Consider the following 27,558-nt stretch of genomic DNA (forward strand, 5'->3'; position numbering starts at 1 on the left):
AGCCCTCAGATTATGATAGTAGAATTTTGATTGGTTCACACTTGTGTCAGACCTGTATACTGACTAAGAGGATGAGCATCTGCTTATGTAATCCATTGTTATCTATCATGCTTGCTCAATATTTAGTTGATCTAATCAATCAAATGCAATAAAATAGACTTGATGTTGATGGTTTCACCTCTGGATCACAAGCAACTTCTAGTTTTCTTGGGTCTACTACTGGGAGTGTTCTAGGTGGAAAACGTCGTCTGTCTCAGGGCCCGTCACTGTTTTTAGTTTTGATATTAGCTGCCACAGCTCATACCAGCAGTCCCCCCAATTTCACTCTGCCTGCACTCTCCTCTTCACCCAGCCTGGTTTCTTGCCATTGTTCTGGGTGTCTGGTGAGAGCAGCGTGGCTCAATCAAGACGCCCTGTATTATGCAGCGTGTTTCCACTATTTCCTTGTAAAATAAGTTTTGGCTGTGAAACGCCACATTCTGTCACAGCCGTGGCGGACGTCTGTCATCAGTTCATATCTGAGGTGAGAACGACTCGTAGTCCTAAGAAGTGACAGAGAAATGAGGAGGGGTGATCTGGGTGGCGTACAACGTACCATCCTCAGGCCATGACATATTCTATTGTGACCTCTCAATGGTCCTAATCTCATCCCTCATCCCGGAGTTCACATCAAGGATTGAGAGATTACTCTGCTGAGCAGTATGTTTGCTAGTGCTGATCATCATATATCAGGGATTTATTTCAGCTCTCTTTGTCCCGCTGCTATATGACGCATTTTCAGACTGTTTTTCACTTCCACTGACGCCCGTCTTAATCAACTTGGTATCCAATCGATTGCCAAAATAGCTGCCTATTTGGAGCCAAGTGCCCTCTCGGAATCGAATTCCTAAGTCCAACAGTGGGATGTGTAATCACGGGACTTTATCATACTTGGTCTGCTGCTGTTCCGACTGACTGGTGTGATGGTTTGACACCTGCAGTATTTGGTGGAGTGTTGATGAGTTGCTGTGCTTCCCAGATGTCCTCCATAGCTCATTTCTCTGCTGCAGTAACTTGCTGAGTCTTTGATTAAGCCCTGATGAACACCCACAGCTTGGTCACGTCGTCAGATTTTGCAGTTTTGTGGGAATTCATGATGGACCGTAACACCGGTCTGAGGCCCTGAGGTGTCCAGCTGCCTGGCTCACTTTTTAGCCATGTTAGTTTGACACATGCTACACACCAGCTCTCATGAAATGGAGCGTTGTCTCTTCTTCTTTTCATCGCTGCAGTTCCGTGTTGGCTGTCTCCACAGCCCCCATACTCCAACATTGATTTCCAATCACGCTTGAATTATTTTGGCAAAATGCCCGTGACACCAGTCGTGCTTCCCTTTGACAATCGCTCGCCCACCTCCCCTCGCCTCTCGGTTCCAAGTACTCAGTGTACACATGGGTGTGGGCTTTACGCATCCTCAGTCTCAGACAAGTAGTACACAGCCTGAAAAATGTATGCCGTGGTTTCCCTAACAGACTGCGGTGACAGCAAATGCCTTGTGGGTTCACTTCTACTCACCACATGCTGAAGTCAGACAAACAAAAAAGTACTGGCTGTGACCCAGTGTCCAGTTCAGTTATGTTAACTGCACACTACACATCATAGAAAACATCCATACTGTTTGACTTCTGTCAGTAGCAAATAGTGTGATGAAATAAATTTCTTCAAAATATAATTAAATGATATTGAGTTGTAATAATTGATGGTAAATGACAATAATACGTATTTTTCAAATAGGATGCACTTCAGTTTTGTCTTTTATCTTCGTCCACCTGTCCGTCATTATGTCATCACCGTCCACCAGACATCTGCTTTATGATTGTACAACAGTGTCATCTTCCATCGACAATTGTTGATGCTGCCATCTTGGTTTGCTGTGTATTGTATTTCATAAAGTTATTTTGACGATTCTGTTCTTCATTTGTTTGGACAGTTGGCCTTAGTTTCAATAGATTGATGGTCAAACTAATTATGTTTCAGATTTTCTGTTCTTTCCCTTCAGCAACACGATATTGGGATTTGTTTGAGTTTCCGGGCAACAGCGTCTCCAACCTTGTTACCATGGCAACTTGTTAAATTTGCGATTAAATATACCAGGACACAGTTGGGCTCATTTATTCTTTACACGTGCATCAACTTTCTTCATTTAGTTGTTAGAGTCGCTGGCATTTACACGGAAGCGGGCAGAGGATGCAAAATGTGAAACTTCGTATTCTGTTTTTGTCATCAATGCTACACCATTGAATATGTGTTATTTTAAGTACTTTGCAATTCAAATGATGTCTATTGTCCCTGCATCTCTTCAGACCAAGGTCCGACAAGCAAGGAAAGCATAGATGGTTGCTGTTTAACATCCTCTTTCAAATACAAAGATCAATAGCTCATTAGATGTCATACATGAGTTAAAGAAACATTCTTGGTGTTAAATGATGTCCAGTGGAAGTGCCTCAGTTAGAATATCTTCTCCTCTGACCACAACCCTCTTTGTGATTGGTCACCGATAGAAAGTTTAATGTGGAAAAGGGGAGATGTAGAAGAGTGTTGTGGGACTTTTTCAATGTTCTGCGCTCACAACTGGTGAAGCGGAATACAGGACAAATATCTGAAGTGTTCAACTGTAGCTCAGCTGGTTGCCTTCAGAAATATGTGTTTAACTCACTGGCTCGTCTTAATCTTTAAAAAGGCCCCCAACAACCAGCCAATTATGAATCCACCATCATGCTTCACGGTGTCGAGACATCACTGAGAGCTCAATTTGATAAGGCACTTTATCTGAGAATATTGTCCCTCATCTCTGGGAGCATTTTGTTTTTGAGGTATAAGGAGTCAAGAGAATTTTTGCCCCGCATTTTTCCTGATCTAGAAAACAAACCTACTTCTCTGCCTCACCATATGTCAACAGAATCTCTGATGATCCCCTCTGAGGAAAAGTCTCCAGGCCGCCATTGTTTTATTGATGCACAGTTTGATCCCATTCTGCTGGTAACTGTGACCCAACTGTGCAGTGTGATGGACAGATGCACATTCATCCCTGCTTTCATCGGATACAAAGATAAAACCGCAGAGAGAAATATTGACACGGCCCATTGTGGAAGCCCATTCATGGCCAATATTCCACTTTTGAAGCGAGCACATGGTTATTTTCTGTCCTGAAAGGGTCAGTTATTTGTGTGTGTACATGTCAATATGGGTCTGCAGTGTAGTCGCTCTGTTGGTTCCCTTGACAACTCTGGCTTTACAACAAAGGCACACTGACTCACACTGTCGATGGTTATTTTGATGAAGAGACAACACCGAGTTTTATCGATGCTCGGTTTTTATGCCAAAGGCAGGTAAACAGGATATGGACTCACCAGCAGTATCATGTGTTATTAGCTGAAATGAAAATTGCCATGCACACTGCTGCCATGAGAAGACTACTAAAGAGCAAGTCCCATTTCCTCTTGTCCTCCTGTTTCTCTGTCTGACGGGCCCTGTTTTCATTTATTTTTATACAGAAATGGATGAGCGTATCGGAGTAAAGAAAGAAAAGGCTCGCCACCCCTGCTTAACCCCAGCACAGGGTCCCCATGTCTGTACAGTTACCCCTGCCCCAACCCAACATCGTCCTTCGTCCACTCTGTCTTTCCTTTTTTGCCCCTGCGAGACATGTGTTGTGTCAGCAATTGACAGTTTCTGCCACCTTATGGTTTCTCTTTGTCGCTGCTTGACCTGGAAGAAAGAACAGACCATGCAAAAGCTCAAGGCGAACCGAATTGCTGTTGATCTGGCAGCTTTGCGTCAGGACAGCTGACGTTGATGGTAGATGCAGGTAACGCAACAAAATGTCTCCTCACCTTGGAGAGGTGGTTTTATACATGCTCACTTCAGTGCGCTGAGTCACATTCGTCTGATCTCCGAATCATTAAAGAGCTTGGCCAAGAAAATAACTGAAACAGATGTAGTTCACTCTCCAGGCCTGCCAACAACGACGAAGACACGAGACCTGCATGAGCATGATTGTGCTTGTAATGTTCGGTGACAGAGACAGTGCCAGAGTGAGCCAAGTTGTTTTCCTGTTCTGGTTCTCAATGGTGCCGAGGAACGCAGCTCCCATATAGGTCTCTGGCTTCCTGTGTCCTGTAGCTACAGCCCGTCTGACCGTGACCGGGTGCGTCTGCAGCCTCACAGCTGCAAGGACGAATCAAGGCACCGCATCTTATACATGCGCATACAACTGACTGGTTCTTTTCAGATGCAGATGAAAAGAAAAGTTTTCTCCCAAGGTGGGAAACCCTGGATTTTCTCATCTATGCTTTTCTGTTTGTGCTCCGATATCAGTTGTTTTGAGGCTTTTACCACCTCTTTTCCTGTGCTTTTGTTTATATCTCCGATGGCAACTGGCGCTATGAAATGGCCATGTGTATATAGGAGGCTTCTGTGGAAGTATTTGGGTGTAGGCTACTGATTAGCATGTGGCACAGACCAGAGAGATGGGGGTGAGTAGCTGAGACATTCACGACTGGAGAGAACCCCTCCTTCTCAACGGAGACAAGGGCGTCTTGTATGGACTGTAACTTACACTGCTGTGAAACCGCAAGATCAAGTGGAGAGATTACTGCTCAGATATGAGAATGAATTGGCCGCGGATGGATCCCTCCGTGATCCTTGTCTTTGGCCAAGGCTTGTCTCACTGCTGTTGTCAGGATGCCCTTGGTTTTCTTGTGACATTTGCAGGCAGAACTGACAGAACCACAGTTTCCAATGATTTCTGCTGCTCTCTTGATATATCTGTGAACTTAGTTCAGCATCAGGATGATTATTTCCACAATGTAACGCAGCCTTGCACATAAACAGAGTTATTATCTCTTAGAACAATGTAATGGATGCATGTACTGCTGTGAGCAAATAGTCGTTGGCTGCCTACAAAGTGGGAGGGTGAATGATTGCCAAGCCTCCTAAACCCTGTATCCTTCTCTCTTGTTCTTTCATCCCTTCGCCTCCTTTTTACAAGCTGTAAACCCGCTGCATCCTCTTTTCCTTTGGCACACTGTGACCTGCAACTTGGTTTCAAAGCCGTTTTTAGCAGCCACAAATCAAGTGTTATTGATGCACAATCACCTTTTGAGTCGTCCTTCTGCTTCAGAAAAACTATTGTTTACCTTTTTGGATTTTAATATGAGCCCGACCATGTCATGCTGACAACAGTGGGGTATTAATTCACTTGACAAGACAACAAATATTCCGAGTGGGCGGCTCTGCTCACTGAGATCCCAGCACACAGACATCAAGAAGTTATTCATACTCATACTCGAGCAGAATCTTCCTGTCACTGAAGGAGAAACTTCAGCGAATCTGTTTGGAATATGATACTTTATATGGATGGGAGATGGTGTTCACCCATGTTCTCGCAATTCATTTTAGCAGCTTTTCATCTTGGTCTTTAAACCGTCCTCCTTTCTATCTCTGATTGTAATGGTGTTTTGGCCCCTGCCAATACTCACCACTGACTTGGGTCGCTTTAAATCCAAACACTGTACCCTCCTCCTGCTCTCTGTTGGTTTATTGTATGCTAATCTTTATCTGTGTAAAATGTAATGTCACTTTTCCTGGGCTTCTGGAGAAAGGGTTGTGGCTTGCAATTAGCCCCAGGGGATTTCTGACCAACTTCTCATGGTGGCTCATATTTTGACTGCTGAACTTTGAATTCCACTCAAATGTCAGTGTTGATATATCGACGAGGCGGAACTGTGCTAATTGAATGTATAACACGTCGCAGTCCTGTTTCTTGGTTTGCATCTTTAACATCACACTTTGGCAGCAAAGCAGTAACCATTGTGTTCACACCTGCTAATGCTGTTACATTCAACAAAGGAATCCTGGCTCGATCTTGTTCGCGGCGCCTACCTGAACTAGTGTGCAATGACGAGCTCAAACACCTGAAAGGGAACCTTATTTTACGTTCAATACGATTGCCGCTACAGGAACAACACACGTCTCCAGGTTTATCTGCGAGCCAGGGCTTCATTAAATACCAGATTTTGACAAAAGCCTTATTATCTCTGCCGGCTTAATAAATGTGCGCTCGCTATGATTCTGACATCTTTTATGATTCCGCCCCTGATACAGCTATATCAATGTCACCTGGGTTGCTATGGAAACACCAAGTTCAGTAATGGGCTTTGCCATTGACAACCTTAGCTTCACAATGGCTACATGAAGAACGCATTTAGATGCCACTGTGGCTTGTGACCTCATCACACACTTCATACCGATGTGTCATCCAGTTTTCATCAAAACAAATCCACTTATTTTATTTCCTTTTTCTGCTGATCACATCTGCTGATGGAATGGTGAGGACATTTGTGGTCACTAGGATTTGGTCCTGGCTCTGCATGCTTGTGCTTTTTATTGCTCTGTGAACACACAAACCGCAACATTGCCTCCTCACACAGCTCAGCCCCTCATTTCTCTGCCCTCGGAAGTGATTTACAGCGCACACTCTCTTGCTCAACTGCTGGACAGCATCGTAAAAGTGAGGCGGCGGCGTCTCTGCTTGCTAAGAATATATAGCATTTTTTTTTCTCTTCACCTGGAAAAAACAGCAATAAGTCTGTCTCATTGGGTACCACACAAATTGAGTGGTGGGGCCAGTGATTTAAATGGCCAGCAGTCTCTCTGAATCATTTTTTGAGGTGGAAGATAGTTGCTGGAACTTATTGCTGAACGGACATATTAAGCTCATTCTCTCAAATTGTGGCGGGGAGTCATCGTGGTAACAATAGGGTGAGTCCTGGCTCCCTTCATTCCACATTACAACTAAGCAAATCTTTGGCCCTGACTCATGTTGACTCACCAGGCAGCAGCTCGCAGGCCTGCTCAGAATAGCCTCAGCTTCGCTAGCACACTGGCGGCGATTGGATGCACAATTACTAGCCTGTGATCACAGGATGTGGTTTGGAACCTCGTCCAGAATATAATTGCTTACAATGTTTGCAGTTCATATGACTTTGTTTTGATGCAGAGTACAGTGTGGTACTTTATTATACACAGTATAACAGTACAGTCCATACACGTTTATCGTGTTTCTTTTTTCTCTGGTTAATCTTGCATGAATAAAAAATATAGGAAAGATCAGGGCCCTGAGTTCTCATCTCATGTACCCGAGAGATCACACATCCTACTTCCATCAGAAGTTATCACTAATGTAAAACTGCACCACCCAGTTTCTTCACAGACCTCTTTTTTGGATTTAACTTGACATCTTAGTTTCTCAATTTAACATCTTGAAATGGAATGATGTCTACTCATCCTGCTTTAGAATGAAGTAATGTGACTCGTGGAATTGTCGAACGTCAAAACTCAATGGGGAATGGACCAAATAAGTTGACATTTAATGGCAAACAAAAAAAGTTTGAATTAATGAACATTTTGTTTTTTGTTGTTGTTGTTACTACATGTATTCAAGAGAGATTTGTGAAAGTGGCTGCTCATGCTAAATCTAAATGTCGGCATTGATGGTCCCTTCAGCTCCGTTCCTGCTCTTCCTTCCTACCCCTCCATTCACCAGTCATAGCAGAGTCATGACGGCCCAGCAATATATCCCCCTTTCCATCTGTAGCTGGCACTCTTGCATCACATTTGCTTCCTTCTCTCTCATGTGCCTCCACTCCTTCTCTCTCCCTCCTCTTGCTTTGCTTTTCTGTCTAAGGACTAATCACCTCTTCTTTTCTGGTTCTAATTTTGATTTTGTTAAATGAGCTGCGTCTTGTTTGCCTGCTATTGACTTCATTATATCATTCCTTTGGCTCCCTTTGTCTCGACAGCTCTGCGTCTTTGATACCATCGAGTACGCAGTTTGTTGTCCCTCACTGTTTAATAAGACTGGATTCTTTCACTTCCTGCTCGGGACTGCAGTGGGCACTGCTTCAGAGAATGAAAGAAAGACGCGGTGTACCTGCCAGTGCCTCGCTCTCAGGCTGATGGATGACCCTCTAACCATGTTGACTGATTAGTATGACCAGGCTTTTATGGCACTGTTGTTTGTGACCCCATAAAATAACACTTTGGAATTGAACATGCTGTTGACGCGCCCCCCCCCCCGTTATCAGCTAAACAAAAAAAACACAAGCTTGTGAGAACACACGTTGGCACTTTATGACACAATTAGCATTTCAGCCAGTATGAATGCTCCCCAAGTCAGCATGGTAAACATTTCTCATGAGAACGCCTCGGCACGCACCCTCATCAAATCACTGGAGCATAAGCGACTTTCTCAGCCATGAGTCAGCAAATCGGTCAATCGTTAGTACAATACTGAATGGGCATTTACATGTGACGCTCGCATGGCTGAGACCGCCACGCTGTCCCTATGTCAATGCAGTTTGAGCGTTCCAGTCTCACATCTCATGAACAACGGCATCGTCGTCTCGGTGAGAAGGTGGGAGCCGCCAACCAAAAGGCCATGGCTGATGTCATTGTGTCTGATGGTAGCCAAGTGATCAGGGGCGACTGCCCCGGTGCACTGCAGTGATTTATTTGTTGCTCAATTCAGCCATGGCAATTGAAGGAAATGGAGCTGGATTGGAACACGACACTGCTTCACACCTTAGCTGGGCTTTCCTTGCTCGCTCTGTCTGCTCTCTAGCTTGTTCCATTTTGCATCGTCTGACAGCCCTCCATGCAGTTTTTATATCTCATAATGCTACACTTATCAGAGCTCCTTTGGATCACTGTCCTCATCCGAAACATTAATATCTCAGTGTCACATTAGCAAAATGCACTCCTTATTACATTGCTTCCCTGTTTCCAAACTCGACCTTAAGAATGTGTCTTCAGGCCTGGAAGGCCTTTTGTCCTTTTGCTCCCGTCTAATTTATGTCGATGGGTCTCACACTTGCTAATGCACAGATTTGCCAGCATCTTTTGCTACACATTGTTACACCTTTTCCAAAAGCAGACCAGCATGCTCTCTGTACCCTTCCAGGTGTTTTCACCTGGAGCTTGAGCTGTTTCTTCTGTGCTTGTGCTCAGTAGTGTTCATAATTCTGCCTCTTAAAGTGCAGAGCTATTTAAGTCGTGGCGCACTGAAGGGTATTATCTTTGGATTACTTTTGAGAATATGCGGTTTTCTGAAGTCCAAATACAGGATACACCTCAGTGTAATTCTCTGCATCTGCTGCTTGGTGTTCATTTATCATTCATTTCAAAACATTTACCCTGAGTTCATTCACAACCTTTGAAAATGTCTTACTCTGGCCAGTTTTATAACAACCACAGCGCAGTACATCACAGCAAATCAAACCATATGGAGATTACTGAGTAAAAGTGACGGTACAAAAGCAGTTGACGTTCAAAGCACCAGTTACTCGCACATCATTTATTCCGCCTGAGCCACTCAGCACACACGGGGTTAAAGCATAGCTGCAGCGTCTTACTGCAGTGTCTAAAGCACTTGGCTGATCGTTACAGTAAATGGCAGAAGAAAAGGAACGGGGAAATCATCTCTCTCTAGCAACCCTTTTTTTCTTCCAAAAATCATTTTTATTGCATTTATAACATTTGGCACAGTACAAATCTTGGTGCTTTTACAAGATAAACCTCTAAAGATCGACACTGACCTTTTCTCTGTTTTTGTTAAAGAAAGTCTTTGTATAAATATTTCGCTATCACTGCATTCTCTTCAGCATGGTGTAAAAATCACACAGAATGCCCTCTTTGAAAACAAGACTATTCTCATATGTCAAAGTCAAGACAGCATCTTAAACAACTCATTGTCTTTAAATAGAAGTTACAAGTTAGAAAATAGTTTCAATTTCTTTTAATATATGTTTCTCTATCACCAGCCCATGTTTTTTTTTTTTCAAATGTCCATATATATATATTTATTTATAAGCATGTACAACAAGAAAATCAGCAGTCTCTACTGTCGCACTCTGTACAAAAAAGTAGTCGCTGTCCCTTTTTCATTGTGCATTCTATTGCATGATTTTAAAAGGAAATGACAGAAGGGGTCATGAGCTAGGACTTTTTTTTTTCTTTAGAAAAACTGGGGTCTTTCAGACCTCTTAAATCTGAGTCTCCTGGACCTTCTCCTTGGTGTGAGTTTTTATGACAAAGGGCTCTGCCATTGCCGTGATGGTGCTGGGTAAGGTTCGAGGCAGAGAGTTCCCAACATTGTTGTCCGTCCACTTAGCCCCGTGGCCCGATGGTTTGTAGGTGTTGTATTTGGGTTTTAGAGTGCTGAAGTCCACCTTATGTGGGCTGTTGTAGTCCACTTTGTGTGGACTGTAGTCATGTTTGGGCCTCTGAGTGTGGGGACTGAAGTCGGACTTGAAGGCGCTGTAATCTCCTTTGTGAGGGCTGAAATTGGTCTTGAAGGCGCTGAAGTCTGCCCCTGACTTTTGGGAGTTGTAGGGGTCTTTTGTTTTGTAGGCAAAGTCAATTTTTTGTCTTTGACTGTTGTAGTCTGGTTTGGGTTTAGGCTGAGTACTGTAGTCAGGCTTAAAGGGGCTGTATTCTGCCTTAGGTCTTGGATGGGTCCCAAAGTCGTGTTTGTATGGACTGTATTCTGCTTTGTGTGTGTTGTAGTCCGATTTCAATGGGCTGTAGTCGTGTTTGGGTTTTGGTTGTGTGCTGAAGTCTCTCTTGAATGGGCTGAAGTCCGCTTTTTGCCTGGGATTAGTGCTGAAATCCGGTTTGAATGGACTATATTCCGATCGTACTTTTGGGTGGGTCCCAAAGTCTGGCTTGAATGGGCTGTACTCTACTTTTGGTTTGTGAGTGTTGTAGGACTGTCTAAATGGGCTGTAGTCTGGTTTTGCTCTGTGAAGGCTAAAATCCGGTGTCGATTTATGAGTGCTGTAGGCGGCTATGGATTTGTGTGTAGCAAAATCCATATTTGGCTTATATGTGGTGTACTCTGCCTTGGGCTTGTGAAGAGTGAAATCCGGCTGTTTGTATTCGGTCTTGGGTTTGTGAAAGCTATAGTCAGTCTTGTGGCTGATGAAATCAAGTTTGTGAATGCTGTTATGGTCCCGGATTTCAGGCAGTGTGAGGGACGACTCTTGGGCTGCGGACGCTGGGGGTGGAAGGTCCTCCTCGTCCACCTGGATGATCTCCACGGTGCGTGCTGCTGCCACTGTGCTCCTTTGCTGGTGCCTCTTCCTCAACTTGTAGAAGGCGATAAGCATGACGGCAGCAAGGAGGGTGACAGCCACAAAGCAGCCAATTATGATTTTAGTTGTTTTCATCACTTCGTCTAGACTTGGACCAGACTTTCCTGGCTTGCCAGTTGCTCCTTTGACCCCTGGCCCTGGTGATGGCTTGGCTGCTCCCTGTGTACTGTCGGTGCTTTGCAGCAGCACAGTTGGTGTGGAGATGAAAACTGGTTGAAAGACAGAAGGGGACGCTGTTGTTGTCGTTGTTGCCAGGCCTTTTCCTCCCCCTCCAGCCGCTCCAGCGGCAGTAGCGGTTGCTGTTGTCATTTTCGATTTGGGCATCTCAGTTGTTGGCCCCAGTACTTCAACTGTCACCGTAGTGAAGTAGCTCAAATTGGATGTGTTAAGCTCAGCTGCACTCACATTGAGGTAGGCTGAAGCGTTGGAGTTCCCAGCTGCGTTGGACACCATGCAGGTGTAAGTGCCTGTATCACCTGCCAGGACGTTGGAGAAATTTAAGGTGCCATCATTCAGGACTGATATTCTAAGATGGCGGGTGGCATGTGTCAGTATAGTTCCATTTGGTAATAACCAGCGTACCGATGACATCAGTGCTGTACGGCAACGAAGCTCAGCGACTCGGCCTGCTGAGATGTTCAAGTCTCTAGGTGCATCAGCAATAAATGGTGCGGAGCACTGGGTGGCCGCTCCTTCACCTCTCTCCACCTCGACCAACTGCCTGCCCCTCATGTTGGCAGGTGAGTGGCATCGTCCACAGCAAGTAGAGTTGGTGGGGATATACTCTCTGAGCCATCGTGCTAACCACACCGCCTCACAGCCACAGTTCCAGGGGTTATGGTGTAGATGGAGTTCCACCAGGTACCTGAGCGGGGAGAACAGATCATGTGGCACAGAGCTCAAGTTGTTATGGGCCAGGTTTAGCTCCACCAGTGAAGATAGGTCGTCAAAAGCATTTCGCTCGATGACTGTGATCTGCGAGTTCATGACCCACAGTTTTTTCAAGGAGCGGAGCCCTTTAAAGGAGCTTGGCTTTATCACAGGGAAATGATTTTCAGACATCTCCAGCTCTTCGAGACCCTTCAGGGGACTCAGGTTTGGCAAGTCCCCTCGTATGTTGCACATGCCCAGGTTGAGGTACTTAAGGTTTTGTAGGCCCTCAAAAGCCCCTTCTGAGATGTACTCGAGTTTTCGCAACTCTCCAAGGTCCAGTCGCATGAGAGAGGGCACCCGGTTAAAGGCATAGGAGGGAATACTTTCAATGGGGTTGTTCCTCAGCCACAGTTCTCTTAGTTTGGATAGATACTCAAAGGCCCCACTGGGCACCACTGTCAATCTGTTGTCAAAAAGCTCCAGAGTGTTGAGACTTGTAAGTCCATTAAACGCGCCCACCTCAATCTGCCGTATGGCATTTCGCCCAAGCTGGAGCACCTCAAGGTGGTGCAGGTGGCGGAATGAGTCAGCCTGCACCGCCTCAATGGCGTTTTCCATTAGATTGAGGTGTCGCGTATTGGCAGGAATTCCTGGGGGCACACGAGTGAGGCCTCGCCTGGTGCACACCACCTTCCCCTGTTGATTACTGCAGGAACATTGCGGTGGACAGCCCTGGGGTCCTTGAGACATTGCCGCCCCTGCCAAGGCTAGGGAGGTGCTGCTCCACACACGCGCCATTAGAAAGACTACACAGAGTAGGGCGGCTTTCCTGGCACGATGCACAGCTACCCGCCCCAGGAGACTCATGATGTGGCACGTTCATAATTCAGCATCATCTGGGGGGGAGGATCGGGTGTTTTGGGGGTTCTTGAGAGGGGCTGGGGGGGGATTGTGTGCCAGAAATATACAAATGTTTTGATAAGAAAAAAAAAAAGGACAAGTTATTGTGGTTCTCTCACTGTAGCGTTAGTGGGCTCAGATATTTTTCTCTATCTTTGCACTGTACTCTGAGACATTCTGATTTGAAAGGGCAGTGGAGATGTGCTTGCTTTGAAACATGCATGAGAGGATCATGTCGGTAAGTCTCAACAACATAAATGGTAAACAAGGTCGTTACGGGGGGATCGAAGCACTAGACACCTACCTCAAGTTATTTTACAGATCCTTGCACTGAGATATATTACTTCTCCTTATATCAATAGGAAAGAGCTGTGTTATGTATACAAGTAGTACGTGTATTCCAGGAGAAGGAAAAGAAGCCGTTTAAAATATCTGCTCAGTTAGAACATGTACGAACGCCCAAGAGCTTAACCAAGACGATCACTTTTGTAAATCCACACATCCGTATAGAATCATTTTGAAGGCCTTTATGTGTCCGTGTCCTTTCCGTGTCAGAAGAGAAAGAAAACAAACCAAGAAAGAAAAAAAAAAGATAGAAATCCAGTCAGGCTCCAAAAGCAACAGCGCTCATGTGCTCTCTTCTTTCTGCTGCCTCCTCTCTTTCCTGTCCTTGGAATCGCGAGCTTGATCCCAGTGCTAATCGCCCTACTCTGCTCCTCATTGCAGAGTTGTCCGGAAAAAGGCACGCATTTTGTGTCCTGAAAGCCGTTGCAGGTGAAAAAAGAAAGGGGATTGGGGGGGGCACAGAAGTTGGATGGTCCGGTGGTAGATGAAGGTTGAATTAAAATCCAAGTCCTTCGCAGCGTTACGTCCCTTGGCGGTTGTGATGCTTGTGTAAGACTGACAACCCAGAGGAAAAAAAACAGTGTTCTCTTTGTATTCCTCAGTTCACTTTTGAGTCAATCGATCGATCAGTCAGTCGGTCGGTCGGGAAGCCCTTTTCTTTCTCCGTGGCGCCTCTTTTCAATGAGGCATCGTGTCCGCTTGGTTATTCTTGTTTTGCGTCTCCTTTCCCTCCTGGAGTGCCTGGCGAGGGGGTTAAAACAGACGGGCAAAAACTGCCTTCATTAGCTGCTTCTTTTTGTTAACAGACCCCACGCTCGAGCCATGGTTGCAACAGCAGCGATCGCGCACACTCACAGCATCTCTGCAGAGTGTATCGCAGCAGTAGAAAGTGCACACAGCAGCAGCTGCAGCCTGCTTCCCGTGCACTTCCCAATAATCCGTCAATTTCTTCCTTGGAGGAGTTGAATGGGGGATGGAAAGGGGTTCTCCGAGAAGTGGGGGTGCTTAGCTGAGTGAGAGGGAGGGGTGGTGCGCTGTTTCTCCTTCTTCTCCCTGGCTTGTGTCTTTTACTCCCTTTTTCTTCCAGTTCTTTCTTCTTCTTCTTTTCTTGGTGGTTATCAGCACCTCTTCAGAAACATAGCATCCGACTGAGGAGAGGACGAAAACGGGGGAAGGCAAGCCAATGGTGAGCGCACTGCTTACAGGCGTGACGTTAACAGTAGCGTCGATGTGGAAAGATCCGTTGTAGCAGCAAAAGAGAGAGTGTGCACCAGCTTGGTCTCTCTCGGCACATCTCTCTCTCTCTCTGTCGCTCTCTCGCTCTGTCCATCTCACACGCTCACTCTCTTCCCCTGCTTTCTATTGGTCTCTCTCTCTGCCTCGCTTTCTCTCCCTGCCTCCCTGCTGCTGTCTCTGCAGTGTCCTGAGGTAGTTGGGAGAGCTCAAAGCACTCAGACCTTTTTAGAAATCTGCCTCTTCAAACACCATTTTACTCTTGCTCTCCTGTGCACTCTTTAAATACTCATACTTTTTTTTTTCGGGGGCGGGGCTTTGTGTGGCTCCGGGGAAATTAAAGACTACCAATGCGAGCAAAAGGCACAACCGGACGGTGGCATTCCCACGGCAACCAGATTTTTACCGGTCTCTTGCTTGTGCTAAGCAAGCCATTGTGACGCCTCTGTTGGCAGCACTGTTGTGGTGGAAGAGGCAGGCAGATGGGTCTCCTGTCCTCTTGTCTGCTGCTTCCGTTTTCTTCCACCCCTTTCGCTTCTCCTGTCCTTGCTCTCGCCCTTATCATTTTGTCCTTTACTGATGGAGAAACATGAATGGAGTGCTGACGCATCCTGCTTGGAGCTCTGTTTTGCTTAAATGCGTTGTGTTATCTGCCCCCGACATTCGTGTCCCTCTATGCCGTTTTTGTCGTTTCCTCAGCCTGTACTTTTTCCCTCACCAGTGCCCTAAATTTGTTTTTTATTATCCTATTCACTATCACAGAATGTAATGCCTCCTTCAAAAAAGACTGTCTGGTACATGGAACACATTATAATTGACAGTTTTCAAACACTTTTCTCAGGGCTGCAGAGAGTGGTCAGCCTCATCAGCTGTGATCCATTATTCAGTGTCTTGCCAATGATGGAGTCCATGTACCCTACAGCCTTTCTTCCACATGAAAAGAAACCTGAGTTTTATAAACCATTTTGTGCTTCCAAGGACTAATTATTGTTCATGAGCAGGTCGATCGGTGTCCTGAGAAAGGCAAAAATAGTTCACACAACTCTTTTGTGACGCTGTAATCAAGTGGAGAAATTATATCAGGCTGTCCAGCCTCTTCACTGGAAACATCGTAGAAAGTGCAGCGGGAACTGCATATCTGATGCAACAGAAAGTGGAATGTAAATAAACAACCCACCTAAACATCAAAAGGATGACATTGGCTGTGCCTTTCCAACATTTTCTACAGCTGATAGCCCTGATCAGATCAGCTGAGGGAAAGAAAATGTTATCGTTTTGGCACCAAAATTCATGAAATCTGTGTCTTTTTGTTGTCTTTTTTTAAAACTTTCTTGTAATATATATTTTTTTAATTTTGTGATTAGTCACATTTTAACATTTGATAAACGTTTTCCGTCCATCGGCTCAATCTCATTTATTAGTTCTTCATCATGGACGTTTTGGTTTTGTCATACCTGGAATTTGTGCTCTGAAACGTTGCTTCCGGCCAAAGGAAAGTTCATCACATTTATTCTGTTATTGGTGCCACATGTTTTTTTTGTCATAAATTAGTCGCTATTGTCGTGTTTGAGTCCCAGGCCTTTTTTAACGAATGTCGTCTTATTATAGCCTTATTTGCTGGGTAGCAGTTGGTCAAGGGAAATGGTTTTTATTTCATTCCTGAAAAGATACTTGGGCAGAGGCGAGGGACACAGTGAACAGGTCGCCAACCAATCACGCCACATGTGGACCAACATCCAACCACAACACTTACTCACTCCTACCAACCATTTGGAATCACCATATCACCACTGCAGATTTTGGACCGTAGGGGTGAATTGGACACATCCACACTACTACAGTAAGGATGCAGAGAAGACTGGAATCGAACCTACAGCCTCCTTGCTGTGAGACTGCAGCACAAGCCCCAACCCCACCATCTTTTACCATTCTTGCATAATCAAGTCCTACTTTGGTCTGGACATTTTTCTCTTTCATTAATCTTCCCTCCTTGCTTCTGCACGCGCTCAGAGCGTTTCAAGTGTGGGCACCACTTTCAACAAAACTGAGCTTCAGGCAACACAAAGCCATAAAAGGTCATGTTAAGGAAGGCAAACAGGAGTAAACAAGACATGCTTTACCTTCCTGCCACAGGAAAGAGGCAAAGCAAACGCAGCCTACTGTCCCATCAGCCTTCTATCTCCAGTGATTTGTACAAGCCTCGTGTCCATTAAACCAGGAAGCAGTAGTGTGGGTAATTGATAGCTGGTAAAGCGAGCTGTGACAGGCCGCCTGTATGTATGTGTGTGTGTGTGAGTACATCGCTCCATCCAAGCTCTAGAATAAGCGTGTGAAAGAGTAGGAAAGTGAGGAAGCACAGCATGCCAGCGAGAAAAGGTCAGTCTTGCTGTAGCACAGTAAGATATTCCCAGTGGCACATCAGTATAGAGCCTTTATTCTACACAGACACAGGGCATTAGCTAAACCTCCGTACTGTTGAAGTTCCGGGGAGATTGCAGGGGCTAGTTAAATGTCCCATCTAAGTACCTCCTTACACAGAAACACACTTACTGTCAATGCTCCTCTAATTAATATTGACTTACTGTGACTGTGAGCTGTATTTTTTTTTTTTTTTGGCTTTGCGGCATGATAATAGAGTGTATCCGCAATGTAGAAGGCTAAAAGCCAGGGCGAGTTTGTTCTCACTCAGTTTTTCACAGCCTAGTTGGTGTCATTACCGGCCCAACAGTCACAGTTGGTCACTCGTGACCGACCCTCGGCTCTCAAGTTGGTCGCCAGTCAGGTCAGTCGTGTTCCAAGGTCAAGCATTTGTTCGGAGGCGGGACCTAAGGGTGCCAAAGCTGATGTTGCAAAGCACCTAAACTTCCATGTGAAGTCAAACGTGGACTCAGCCGTTCACAGTGTAGGAGTCATTATCTTGACAAGAGTGCTGCCAGGCCTCGCCTGCAGAAACCGGCGACCAGTGGCAACCCGACGAGCTGTCAAATATGCGGGACTTTGAAAGTGTCATAGCAGTTCAAAGCTCCTGTTGCCCCTTGCTTCAACCTTAGGCTCAATGGATTTTCTCTCTGAAAGACCTCGAGGGTTTCAGAGTGTTGTTTGAGGGTACACCACGACCTACTTCAGCCCAGCTTGTCAGCGACAGTCTTTCATGGGGGCACACACAAACAGTACAAAACCTATTCCCTGGGGCGGGTGCTAGCAAAACTGGGCTGTCGCCAGTCACATGTAGGTCAGCAGCCTGTGCCTGCTCGCATGTGTGTTGGGGGGGTGGCCTGCGGACGGTCATAGTAGGAATGACAATCACATTAGATGGGTGAACCGTCCTATTTATGTGCTGCTCGGTGTGATGTTGAGCTGGCTGGCAGAATCTTCCCCTACCCAGGGGTAAAAAAATGTATATATATTTGGGTGCTCCTCGCATTCACAGTCAGTGACCTCAACGTAACTGGCAATTAATCAGGAGCGAATCGTCTCAGCGCATGGTCTCAGCCCAATTTTCATGCCACACACTCTAATGCGTATCAACTGTACATTCAACTTTGATAGTGACCTTGAGGTAAAGCCCCGGCTACACTCTCACTTTCCAATTTCATTTCAATTTACAGGAATTAATTCTGCAGGAGATTACGCACACAGACACATGCACGCAGACACTCTGCTATCACTGTCCCGGGAAGGGCTTAAACTGCTTAGCAGAGCGACTTTTTCTGTTTATCATTTCTCTCATCACCCACCGACACACCAGTCATATGCCAACATATTAAGAGATGATCATATGCCGTAGTAGACTCCCAGAAGGTAAATCACATCATCATCATCCCTATGATTCAGACGTCAGATGCTTGGTCGCTTCCTTTTCAAGGGATTCAGTTTGCCAAAAACGGCGCCGACATTTCAACTTGTGCTGTTTACCACACGTGCAGGCAGGTCGGCCTATTGATTGGTTCCTCTTTCGTGTTTCAGACAGAATTGAACTCTGTTCTGTTTGTTCTGGAGCAGAAGGGGGAATTGTTTTCGCCATATTTTATCCCTTTGGTGAGAAGAAAACAGTGGAATCATAAATCTAGTGACCAAAGATTATAAGAAGCATAGAATATGTTACAACTGTACCTTTTTCATGGAATCTGAACAGATAACTGAACAGATAACACAATGGATCTGGGCCAGATGCAATAAAGGATCCGTCTCGTATACCAGCAACATGCCGCTTGAACGATGGACCAAATCCTGTGCGGATCTGCCAAACGGATCCGAAATGCACGTGGGCCAGTTTTGGCCTGAAATAGCAAAATAAACACCAGCACCCCAGACCCGGGCCGGGTCCAGCACAGATCAGGGCCACATCCGAGCAAAATATGACCATCAGATTCCAGATTGCACCCGACTCCGTGCTGGATATCTGTCTGGTCGATCCAGCCCAAATCTGATTCCTACACAGATCCCACTGAGATCCAGCTGCCATCTGGGTATATGTCGATTCTCCGTGGAAGTTGCACAGAACTGCCTTCATCATGAAGCAATTTCATGGATTTTCTATCATCCCTTTTCTGTTCTTTGTTGACTTCTCCCTTGTCCCATGAAGGTCAGTTCTGAGCGAATTGTGTGTGCTTTCAGAGCATGTTTGCATCTCTGCGTTTGAACAGTGGCAGCAGCATCAGGTCATGGAAACTGAAGCACACCGTTTGAAAGAGATCCCCCCTCCACTCAAATCCTGTGTTATAGGATGTTTGGTCTTCACTCGCAGCCATTGTCTCCACACTAATAGGCTTCATTATGTTGAGCTGTGTTGGAACTGGCTGCCAGAGCCAGGATTAGCCTGAGCGCTGTGTTAGCTGGAAGCAGTAGAAAGAAGCTGCGCGCTTGGCTCCGTCGACCCCATCGTTAATGAGCCAGCAGAGGTAAATAGTATTTGGCCTTCAATTTTGTTTTTTTTCTTGATTTACTCAAACTATTTTATTGTGTTGTTTATGGAAACGAACAGACCACAAATGGACGGGTTGTGCTGCAGCTTCTTCTTTGCCATTAGACATTCACTTGGATCTTTGTCACACCTTTGCTTCCTCCTTCATCATGAACTCATTTGCTGTCCTTTGTTTCATTCCCCTCTGACACTCCGCTGTCTAAGCCAACCTCAGTATCTTCATCTCTTCTTGTTTGGCCCCATGTTTGTGTCAGAGCTACTGCCTACCACTGCTGTGTCCACGACACTCAGCGACATCTTCCATGGAACACCACTTAAAGGTTTCTCTCATCTGCATTTCTTATTAGGTGAAGTAGTTGAAGTGCTTTAGATTTATTATAACTATTCCAAACATCTATTACATTCCTCCATAACCCGTCCAAAGTTGAGTTGTGGGCGTAGATGCCATAGTGGTCTACGTTTCATCAGCTCTTCTTGAGGAGTTTGGAAGCACTCCCAATCAACAAGACATATTGTGTCTCCCACGTGCTGTGGCTGTGCTTAGATATGCCCACAGTACCTCACTCTTTCTCGATGTACCAATGGATTTGTTTCTGATGAAGCACTGCTCTGTCCGTGGATCACTTGTGAACAAGACCTCTGATGCTTCTGGAAGATCTCTCCTTCCACGTGGTCAAGGCAATCCACCCGTTTTATGAGTGAGAACCGTGATATCAGAGTTGTCTTGACCTCAGCAGGCAGTCAATTGCACCTGCATCAAGCGAGTGTTGGGGAAAATAAAGATTCAGTTAATAGTATTGTTTCTACCAACACAAGAGTAAATCAGTCACAGTAAACTGTGGCCAGCTGCTGAGTTTGATGTCGGAGGAGGCAGATATTTTGAAAATGCTAAACACATCGCCTCCCCCGGCCTTTTACACCGGGTCCTGAAAACCTCCTCCAATGTGATTTTACTGGCATTGCCAGGGTTTATCCCCTGGAGTCAGACTGCAATAGTGTCCAGTGAGATCTTGGCTCTGAAAGGACCAGGAGGAAAAAGCAGCAGGCAGCACTTTATAAATTGAAGTCAATAACACAACAGTCTATTCTATCAGGGCCAGTCCTCCCACGTTGTCACGGAGGAGAGCAGAGGCTAAGATGTCGATTAAGTTCTCCAAACTACTGCTACACATGGCAACACATGTCTGTGTGGGTGAACAAGAGGGACAAGAGCCGTGTCACTATACGCCGGGCGTTTCATACCTTTTGTGCCAAACTTGTGTGCGGTTCTGCCTTTACAGGTGAAGCTGCCTTTTTATAGTGGCAACCACAAAATAGTCTAAAAGCTTTGGGGACTTAAATAATCGCCCTTCTGCTGCTGAGAATCTAAGCAAAGGAAAACAAACGGAATACAAATTAATAGTACATTGGAGAATCGTCTTTAGCAAGTGACAAACAGTGGCCCCACAAACGCGTCAGCAGCTATTGAGAAGGAAACGCGTCTTTAAAGTCTCCCATTACCCTGCAGATGGACGGGTATTTACAGCTGCCTCGTGCCTCCACGTTTGATATGCTGTTATAACAGCACAGCATGGATGGGATGATTTCTTTGCTTCCTTATTGCGGAGACAAACGCTCAAATTTTTACACTATGCTGCCCGTAGAAGAGTGAAATGAATTAGTTTTACGACCTGAGTTGATGCCTTTTAACCATGCATTTTATTTCCATGTAAAATAGTTTAAAGACTGTCAGCATTTCACTAGGATGTGACACAAAATAAAGATAAAATAGAAACAATTTCTCCTCTTTCCTTTTAGTAGTGGAGAAGCTATTGTAGCGCCATGTTATTTGCAAAAAATTCTGCAAGGAACCTAAAATTGACTGAAGTCTGTTTCTGGCGGAATTCAAGTTGAGCATTCCAGTTTTTTTTCGGGGAGGTGAGAGCGTGCAACTGTTCCGCTGCAGTTTCAAAAAAAATCCTGGCGTAAACCCTGACATTATCATTTGGCCTTGCTCACGTGTGTTTGAAGACATATTTTGTTGAGCGTAAAAATCAGTTGTTGTACTTCAAAATGTCATCGTAATAAACATCCAGTGTCCATGTGTAAAAAGACACAATAATAAAATAGATGACTTCTCAATATATTTACAGTTTTGTTGAGATCTAAGCGTTTTTTTTTCTTTTTATCCCACCATCTTTGTGTTCACATTCCTTTGCAGTTTTACTTGTGTGCATTCATGGGACCCCATAATGGAAGATTTCTATACTTGACTATCTGAAGTTTCTATGGTAAAACTTGATCTCTGCATATCCCGATAGTTTCATCAAAAAAATGTTTGATTTTTGCTTGTTGCCTCCTTGGTAATTACTGCTGTGCAGTGGTTGTCATTGATGCATGTATCATAGTTGAATTCATTGGGAATGATGGAGAATCCTGGCGAGTGGCTCGCAATGGACTTTGTTGAGCGCAAAGTAGCCAAAGATTCTTTTAAAAATTTGGATTCCAGCTTTGATTATTCATGTCTTTAGCAAAAGAAGAGTGAAACATCTGGAGTCTGGTGCACTCCCCTTCATCTCTCTGTGGGTGCTCATCATCCAGTCAGACCACGTCCCTCCTAAAGCAGCACTGATTAAAAAGCCTGGACAGAGAGAGAAGTAATGGGGACGAGTGACTTGCACCTTTGATATCTTGTCATTTATAGTGTCCCTCTTCTTCACGAAATCTCATTCCACTAATGCGGGCCATTTTTTTTGCCTTCATTTTAGAGGCATTTCAAATGAGTAATATACTTTAGGTGGTTCTAAATCCAGATTTTGGATGGAAGTGTGTGGCCTCCGCTGCCCTAAAAGCACCAGCAGATTAATGAATACAAACACCAAGATTTATGAGCATGCTAACAACTCGAGGGTTGATGGGGAAATGATCATTTCACTGCGTCGTGCTTTATTTTCTGTTTCATATTTCTTGAATATTTGTGTTGGACATAAATGAAAAGGGATTTTGATCTTGATCTTTTTTTCAGTGTTGATAAATAGTTTATGAGGCTGAAAGCTCCTCTCCATATCTGTGTGCTTTAGATTGTGATTCCTTAAACTGTGCTGCTGCTTTATTCAATGTCTATTGCGGTGATCATGTTAGAATCTTTTGGATGGCACCCGCTTGCACTCCGTGTCCTAGGTCTAGGTCTCAAACCAGTCCAATTCAAATGTGACGCACTCGGACTAAAAATGAGATAAAACACATTTTGTTTTGACTGGTTTTCTGGTCACAGATGATGAAGTCAGTGCAGACATAGTTGGCCCTGCTCTTGGGCATTTGCCCCAACTGGCTGAGGCATGGGAGGCTCTGTGATGGCGTGCGTCACTGCATGCTGTGCATTTCTATATGTGGCTGACTTCGGCATCCGTAATCTGGCTTCAAGATCCACCACTGGAAATCATGCTGCTTATCTGACAGAACGGTTCAACCGCTGCCTTCTAGGAAACAACAAACAGCGGCTTAAGAAATATGTCCCCGGAACTTCATTGCCTCAAAGCCTTTCTTAAAATACTCCTCAGTCGGCTCAACAGTACTCAGGAATTGACAAAAAGCCATGTTGAAAAATGCCTGTGGCGGACAACCCGCTCGCCCGTCTACCCCTCATTCTCTCACTCTGTCAGTGCGACAGTCTGGGAGGACAGAAATGGCTTTTTGAGTGACACAGGCCGGCTATGCCATTTTGCGTGTCAGCTGGTGAAAGAGGATAGAAAAGGAGGCGGAGACGAATGATTATGGCTCAGTCGTGATTGCTCCGTACCGTACTTTTTCATCTGCTGGCCCTGCCCCCACCCCACCCACCCCTCGAGGTCACCGAGGTTTTGTCAAACGTTGCTGAAATGTCACTGTCACACAACAATGGTATTAGTGCGATCATAAGAATTGGGTATTTGAGTAATGTGTGACACTGCATAAAGGTTTTACTGGCAACAAAGGGCATGGATTTCTGTTGCTCCTCACCTAAGAAGCCATAATCCTTATTTATCAGCAATTAATGGATGGGAAGAATGACGCCATATATGGTGGAGCTGCATCTTCCTTGACTTAGATTGAACATCAAGTTTGATGTTGAAACGGGACACTGGCTTTATAATGTCGTATTGATTTTTCCAATGTTTTCCTTTTGAATTGCAAGAGAAAAATGGAGTGTCCAGTGTTTCTCCGTCCCCTCCACTTGCCCTAGCTTTCCTGGGTTCAGTGCCCCGCACCTGCCGGATCAGACGATTGATAAGTGCTTATAGAACAAACCAAAGCGACCATCTACTGCGCCCACAGCCCATCCAGTTAGGCAGAATTATCAGGTATTAGTTATATTACAAATGTAGCTCAATATTTATCGACCGTCTTGCCATGTCGGCCCTTTCTAAAAAATGAGATGGATTGTAGTTATTGCGTTTATTGATTTTAATAACCAGGCTGTTAAGGTTCAGTGAAGTGCTTCGCTCTCGCTCTGTGGCCTCCGAGTCCCTTTTTTCAGACTTCAAATATGGAAGCTTGATTATCTTTGGAATTCAGCACTGAGAAACAGTCGAGGTCAGTCTTGACTGCGTCAGCGTGTCATCGACCCTTTTTCTTACTTATGGAGCAACCAATGTACTGATGTGTGGTTTAAAGCAAAACTGGACTGCGATTCGACACCTTAGCATGTGTGAACTCTCTGCGGTTTGAAATATTTACATTAGCCCCGCCTATTGAAAAGTCAAGTCAAGTCAAGCGCACTGTAACGTCACACTGTGCTTGACTTTCATGAGCATGATGAGGGACTCTGTGGAGAGGACGACGTCAACATTTGAAACATACGCTTGAAAGAAAGCTCACTGTATTTTGGCGAGATGCTGTCACCAGGACAAACTGCTCCACTACTTTACTATCATGATACATATTTGTGGTGTGTTCGACCAGTGCTCCCTTAAAGGCTTTGGCTGTTTTCTCCTGTTGGTTCCTTCCCATTATCCCACAGTAACTAGAAATTGCCTTCACGTTTCAAACGCTGCCTTCAAATGCTTAATATTTTTGCATTAGTATAATGACACGTTATTGATGAGGATTCATTTGTCCCCTTGTTTTCTTTTCGCCCCTGTGGCGCTCGCTCCACCTGCTCACTCAGAGTAATGATGTGGGCCGACACAAGTTATGTGCTGATGAAGAGGAACACAGGCTGCAGATTGTGCTGCTTCACCTGGCCGTTTAGGGCACACAGCCGTTCCTGACCTGCTTCAGACCGACAGCAGGCACCGTCCGACAGTGATCCATGGACCCAGCCAGAGTCACATTGATCTCCCTCGGTGAGGCTTGCGTTCATCCGTATGCAAACAAACACGCATGCAAAGGATGTGAGAGCCACTCAATCATTGGCCCACCCCCATCTTGTCCTGTTGCTATTAATATGGTGCTGAAAATGACCTCTGCCACCATATAGAAGAATGTGTGTTCCGTATGTACTCGGGTTGTAATGATGTTTTCAGGAAGTGCTGATAGTGGGACGAGCAACAACTGATTATATTTTGGTGGTGGTCTGAAATAGCCCCTCTGAGCCACATGGCCATGCAAGCTCAACTGGCCTCTGTTTCTATTCGCCTGTGGCTTTGAAACACTGCCCCTGGGCTCCTTTGAATTTCACTCATGAAATGGAAAACACACATGGAGGACAGTAATTTAGGGGAAATATCACAGCATGGTCAGAAATGAGCTGCCTGGCAGAGGTCTGCTCTCTCCAAATGCTTTTCTTATGAGTCATTTCATATTTGCTTGCATCTTCATTTGGGCAGGGATTAAGAGATGAACAATTAATTACATCCAAATAACTGATTAATCACAGATAAACCTTCCACCTTTCACTGGCAGCACTGTAAAATGAAAACCAAATGATATTGTACTGATGAACGGAAGACTCAAAGTCAAATATGCCACTTATCACGACTGGTTGTTGTGCAACATCCTATGAAATAGATATTTCAATATTGCTACCGTCGGTTTAATGACAGTAAGAAACACATTTGACGGTTGAAATAAGGCCAAACCATAGTGCTACTGCTACTGTAAGTTTAGTTGATGCCTCCCACCTTTGGGATGAGTTTCCTCCTCACTGGGACACACAACTCTGTCACCATGAGGAGCTCAAGCCAGTGACCTCACTTTCTTTGAAGTTGTGTTGTCGTCGTCAAAACAAGTGGTTGCCTCTCATACGTGGTTTTTGAATTGGTTGTCAGTGAGCACTCATGCAGACCTTTGACATGATGCGACAGGCTCTTATTTCTGATGTAAATGTTCCAATGTAGACGACTATGATCGTCTTGATATGACTGCTTTACAGAGTCCGCCTTCTTAACAAGTTGAAAGCAACATGGCCGCCGTGATCATTGCTGGCTACTTTATGAATCCCTTTGGGAGGTTCCCTCTGGGAAATTGGATTGGGACGTCAATGCTGGGTTGATGCAGAGAGTCCTTGGTTGAACACAAAGTTTCAGTGGGAAATTGAGGTACTCAAACAGATTGATTGCAAATCATTCTTGAATGCCAGAACAGTAATAAATGGTAGTAATAAGGCCTTTCTGCCCTCCTCTACTCAGAATCAATAGGTACATATTTTTCAATCCAGGTCCAAAAATCTGAAATATTTTGACTCACCGCTGTTGCTGCAGCCACTGGTGACGCTTCACCCTCTCACCATCTGACTGGGCTTGGGGTCTGATAAATATCTGTATGATCCGAGTTAATGAAGCTACCGCCTCTGGAGTTGACCGGTGCCAGAGGTTGGGCCCGTGGCCTGACAGCTGTCCCGCTGACCACTGTTGTGATGCAGCTCAGACGGGCAGTATCATCCTCGAGGAGGAAACAACACAACTCTTCCTGTCAGCTTTGTACAACAGGCTGGGAGCTTTATTGATGACATCACAATGTTATTTCCTTTTCTCTGTCTCAGTCTTCATGAGTCATCAGTTAACCTCCCTCTTCCTTTTTTCATCTCTAACTGGAACAGCTGTTCCCTTCTCTCCAGTGTTTTCATTACAAGCCCCATTAGCGCCAAAATGCATTTTCTCTGTGTGATCTATAGCGTTAAGTGATCAATCGCTGTTAGCTTAATTGATTTGTTTACTATTGTCTCACCTGAGCTCACTTCTTTAAAGGTGACGTGTGTTTGCCACCGTCTACCTGCATCGATCACTCATCTAGACTTAGACTTTCTTTATTGTCATTGCACTAAAACATATCACCACATTATGGCAACAAAATTTCCGTCTGAGGCCTCCCGTTTCCAAAATACAAAAACTATATGTCCATAAATAAGTACATAAATCATGTCTTATAATGAATATAATAAATCATGTCTTTACCTCATGAGTAAATATCTTTACCTCATGAAGGTGTTAGACATGTTTGTTTCTTGGAGTCAAATTAGCCATCTTTGGTTTGGTATTTTTCGTGCCTGCTTCCAGGACGGGACAAAATGGCCGACAGCCAGCTGATCATTTTTGGGATATGTTAAACTCATTCTGAATCGGAACTAATGAGAATCTCAATTCTTATGTGAGTGGGTTTTTTCAGCACTCCCCTGTTCGTCAGTGTTACACCTTACCCTGACCTCCGCCAAGCTCGTGTGTTTTACCCATCAGAGCTGCAAGGACATTGTTAGGAACATTGACTAAAGAGATGTGGCCTTGCTGCTGCTGTTCATGAAATTTCATCTGCTACCGAACATTTGATCACACTGTGAGCTGTGTCCATGTTGCTAGGTTCTGGACTTTGGGGGACTGGGTGGGTCTCTAAATGGAATTTTCATGGCAGACTAGTTTGAAGCAGCAGACCTGACCTGCTGTACTGACCCATTTTCTTCTTTCAATCCACACCAAGACGAAGTACAATCCAGCTCTTTGTGTTATATCCATGAATGATGATAAGTGTTTTTGAAAAGTTGGAATTCAAGTGAAGCTGCTGCTGATTAGGACCCGTTCCCCTTTCTTGCCGTTTTGTATCTCTCTCTGGAGCTGGAGACGCAGTACTTGCAGCTGTTCTGATCTCCGTGCCCCAGTGCTCTCAGGCTTTCTGCTCCTGTGCACATCACTCCTGCAATCT

General features: G+C 45.0%; 2 protein-coding genes across 3 annotated transcripts in view; one reads left to right on the plus strand and one right to left on the minus strand.

Annotated features, from left to right (window-relative positions):
- snd1 (staphylococcal nuclease and tudor domain containing 1) overlaps nucleotides 1–27,558 on the plus strand; it is a 135,161-nt gene that overhangs the window by 46,685 nt on the left and 60,918 nt on the right. The window lies entirely within an intron of this gene.
- On the minus strand, nucleotides 913–26,332 carry lrrc4.1 (leucine rich repeat containing 4.1). Of its 2 annotated transcripts, none has more exons than XR_008414341.1 (2): nucleotides 3,873–23,252; nucleotides 913–3,747 (listed from the first exon to the last, which is right to left on the minus strand). XR_008414341.1 is itself a non-coding variant. In XM_053861857.1 (2 exons), the coding sequence occupies exon 2, from the start codon at nucleotides 12,930–12,932 to the stop codon at nucleotides 10,083–10,085; it is 2,850 nt and encodes a 949-aa protein (XP_053717832.1). In that variant the 5' UTR covers nucleotides 12,933–20,218; nucleotides 26,113–26,332; the 3' UTR covers nucleotides 913–10,082. The 2 variants fall into 2 exon arrangements, 1 of the variants encoding a protein (XP_053717832.1); XM_053861857.1 differs by adding an exon at nucleotides 26,113–26,332 and having other exon boundaries at nucleotides 913–20,218.

This window comes from Synchiropus splendidus, chromosome 4, assembly GCF_027744825.2.
Source record: "Synchiropus splendidus isolate RoL2022-P1 chromosome 4, RoL_Sspl_1.0, whole genome shotgun sequence".
In the NCBI taxonomy this organism is placed as follows: domain Eukaryota; kingdom Metazoa; phylum Chordata; class Actinopteri; order Syngnathiformes; family Callionymidae; genus Synchiropus; species Synchiropus splendidus.